The sequence below is a fragment of the Cariama cristata genome, unplaced genomic scaffold (assembly GCF_000690535.1).
Source record: "Cariama cristata isolate BGI_N322 unplaced genomic scaffold, ASM69053v1 scaffold34778, whole genome shotgun sequence".
NCBI lineage: Eukaryota > Metazoa > Chordata > Aves > Cariamiformes > Cariamidae > Cariama > Cariama cristata.
In genome coordinates this window covers 1-2459 of record NW_009631187.1, presented here as the reverse complement: position 1 = coordinate 2459, position 2459 = coordinate 1, and the positions used below count along the sequence as shown (strand labels likewise).

Here is a 2459-nt window from a genome sequence, read left to right as displayed (position 1 = left end):
TGGTGTGGATGAGGGGGACTACGGGCGCTTCCAGGAGGAGGTGAGGAGATGCTCGTGGGGAGCTGGCTCCTGTTGTGGCAGGCAGGATGTGGCCCAGCCATGCTGGGGCTGGCTTCCAGGGTTGGATTTTGGACAGCCATCAACTCCATCTTCCCCCAGATGAAAAACCCCGTGGTGCAGACCAGCCTCCCTGGCTTGGCGAGGAGCCTTGAGGGGCTGCAGAAAATGCAGGTGAGCAGCGGGGCGGGCGGCGGGGGATGCCTGCGTGCCCACGGAGTTGTCCTCACCCTGCTGTCCCCCCCGCAGAGGAACGGCACGGTGGCGGGGCGGCTGGCCGCCGAGGCCCAGGCCCTGTGGCAGATGCAAAACTCCACGGTGCAACTGCAGGAGGCTTTGGTGGTGAGTCCGTGCCGGGCTGGTGGCTCATGGTGCTGCTGGCGTTTGCCCAGTGGTGTCCCCATGAAACGGGGAACGGGGCTTTTGCACCCTCCTCACCTCTCTGTCCTGCAGGCAAAGCTGGGGGAAAGTGTCCAGTTCCTCTCCCGCTTGGCACCGCACCTCCAGGTACTTGCGCGGTTTCTTTCAGCTCCGAAAGAAAGATGGTGATGCCCTATGGGTCCCACCTGCCAAGGCCCCAGAAAAACCAGTTACAGGGTGATGGGAGAGCCAGGAAAGATGCCATCTGAGGAGGATCGGTCTCCTCTAGTGATTAGATTTGCTGCTGCAAATCAGAAATCCCCCTGCAGCACTCAGGGCATTTCAGCATCCCCGGCAGAGCTGTCCCACGGCATTTCATCTTGCCTGCTCCCTGCCAGGGGGTTTCTCTGCTTGGGGAAGGTCCCTTTTTTCCCTGCCCTCTGGCAACCAGACCCAATTTGAAGCTCTGCAGGTGCACAGCACTGCACGCCCTGCTCCCAGCACCCCCAGGGCACCCATCCTGCTGCTCAATGCTCTAAGGATCCTCTGCCCTTCCCATGCTTCCCCAGGAGCGGGTGAAGAAGACTCTGGCCACCACAGCCTCGGTGGAAGCCCGGCTGCCTGTGCAAGCTCAGCAGATCCTCCGGCAGGTAAGCCGGGGCTGGATTAGCCCTCAGGGAGTACAAAATTCCCCACAGCCAGAAAGAAAGAACAGGGTGCTGCAAGAGGGAAAGGGTCACCTGAAGGCTCCAACCCTCGTTTCCAAGCCCGACATTAGCCCAGAACAGGTTGGAGCTGGGCTGGGAAGCACGGTGCTTACCCTCCATGCTGCCTTCCCTTTGCCAGGAGATCGGCTGCTTCACGAGGAAAGAGCTGCGGTACTTCGCACAGTACCTGAACTGGGTCGGGCAGACGGTAAGTGCTTGCCTTCACCAAAGGGGGATTCTTTAAGGCTGGGAGTCCCCATGGGTGTTGCGTGCAAGCCCCTCACCAAGCTGAGAAAGCAAAATGCATCCCCGCAAGCCAGGAGTGTGTTTATGCCTTGGCTCTGCTTCTTATTCCAGCTGAGGGAGGACGTAGCTTCGTGCCAGCCACTCGCCACAGCCCTGGACAATGGGCGAGTGATCCTGTGCGACCGCATCGCTGACCCTTGGGTAAGGATCCCGTCCCCATCCCTCCACAGGAGTCCAGCGGGGACCTGTGCGGTGCAGCATCCCACCACCAACCAGCATGAATTTGAGGCAGCTGGGGCAGACAGCAGCCCTGACTCCCGCACACCACCAGGACCAGCCACCGCAAGGCTCCCCAAACCCCTCCAGAGCCTGGGGGCTGCCTTTCCCCGCACAGCTCAGCAGTGACCTCTGTGCTCTCTCCTTGCAGAACGCTTTCTGGTTCAGCCTGGGATGCTGCACCTTCTTTCTCATCCCCAACATCATCTTCGCCATCAGGCTCACCAAGCACTTCCGCCCCATCCGCAACCGGCTCATGTAAGCAGCGGGCACAGGGTGGGTGGGCAGGCAGGCTGCCTGGGGTGGGAGGACACAGGGAGGGGAGATGTGGGCTCCTCCTCTACTCCCCTGATGTTTTCTCCTTCTCCTTCTGCAGCTCTACAGGGTCAGAGGAGACCTGTCCCTTCCACATCCCCCGCGTCACGGCACTCAAGCTCTAGGATGGGGCTCTGCCAGGTGTGGCAGCATGCCCTGCGCCCCAGGAGCTCCCGTCAAACTCGTGCCCAAGGGCTGCAGGGCTTCAGGTCCCTCTGACATCTCTTCCTTGATGTCCTTCGGGGTCTGAGCATCCTTCCCAGGCGTGGGGCACGTGTCTCCACACTCTGTGGGGCTCCAGGTCCCTCCGATGTCTCTTCCTTGGCCACCTTTGGGGTCTGAGCACCCTTCAGGGATACTCCCAGAGCCCGGCTGATCCAGGGCACAGGGCAAGGATCCCCACAGCTCTCGCTAAGCGCCGGCGTACCCCTTGCAGACCCCACAGGGAGGAACGCCTGCCCGCTGCCCCACGATGCTTCCCCAAACCCGAGATCCCTG

At 61.5% G+C, this 2459-nt stretch overlaps 1 protein-coding gene across 1 annotated transcript in view; it reads left to right on the top strand.

Annotated features, from left to right (window-relative positions):
* The window catches only part of PROM2 (prominin 2), a gene marked incomplete at its 5' end in the record, with an annotated part of 3362 nt that extends 1276 nt beyond the window's left edge, over positions 1 to 2086 (top strand). Inside the window, 8 exons of the mRNA XM_009705865.1 lie at positions 160 to 231; positions 307 to 399; positions 511 to 564; positions 987 to 1067; positions 1264 to 1332; positions 1482 to 1571; positions 1798 to 1904; positions 2023 to 2086. Of these exons, the coding sequence (XP_009704167.1) occupies positions 160 to 231; positions 307 to 399; positions 511 to 564; positions 987 to 1067; positions 1264 to 1332; positions 1482 to 1571; positions 1798 to 1904; positions 2023 to 2086 (630 nt within the window). The remainder of the gene's footprint in view (positions 1 to 159; positions 232 to 306; positions 400 to 510; positions 565 to 986; positions 1068 to 1263; positions 1333 to 1481; positions 1572 to 1797; positions 1905 to 2022) is intronic.
* Between the last annotated feature and the right edge of the window lie 373 nt (positions 2087 to 2459).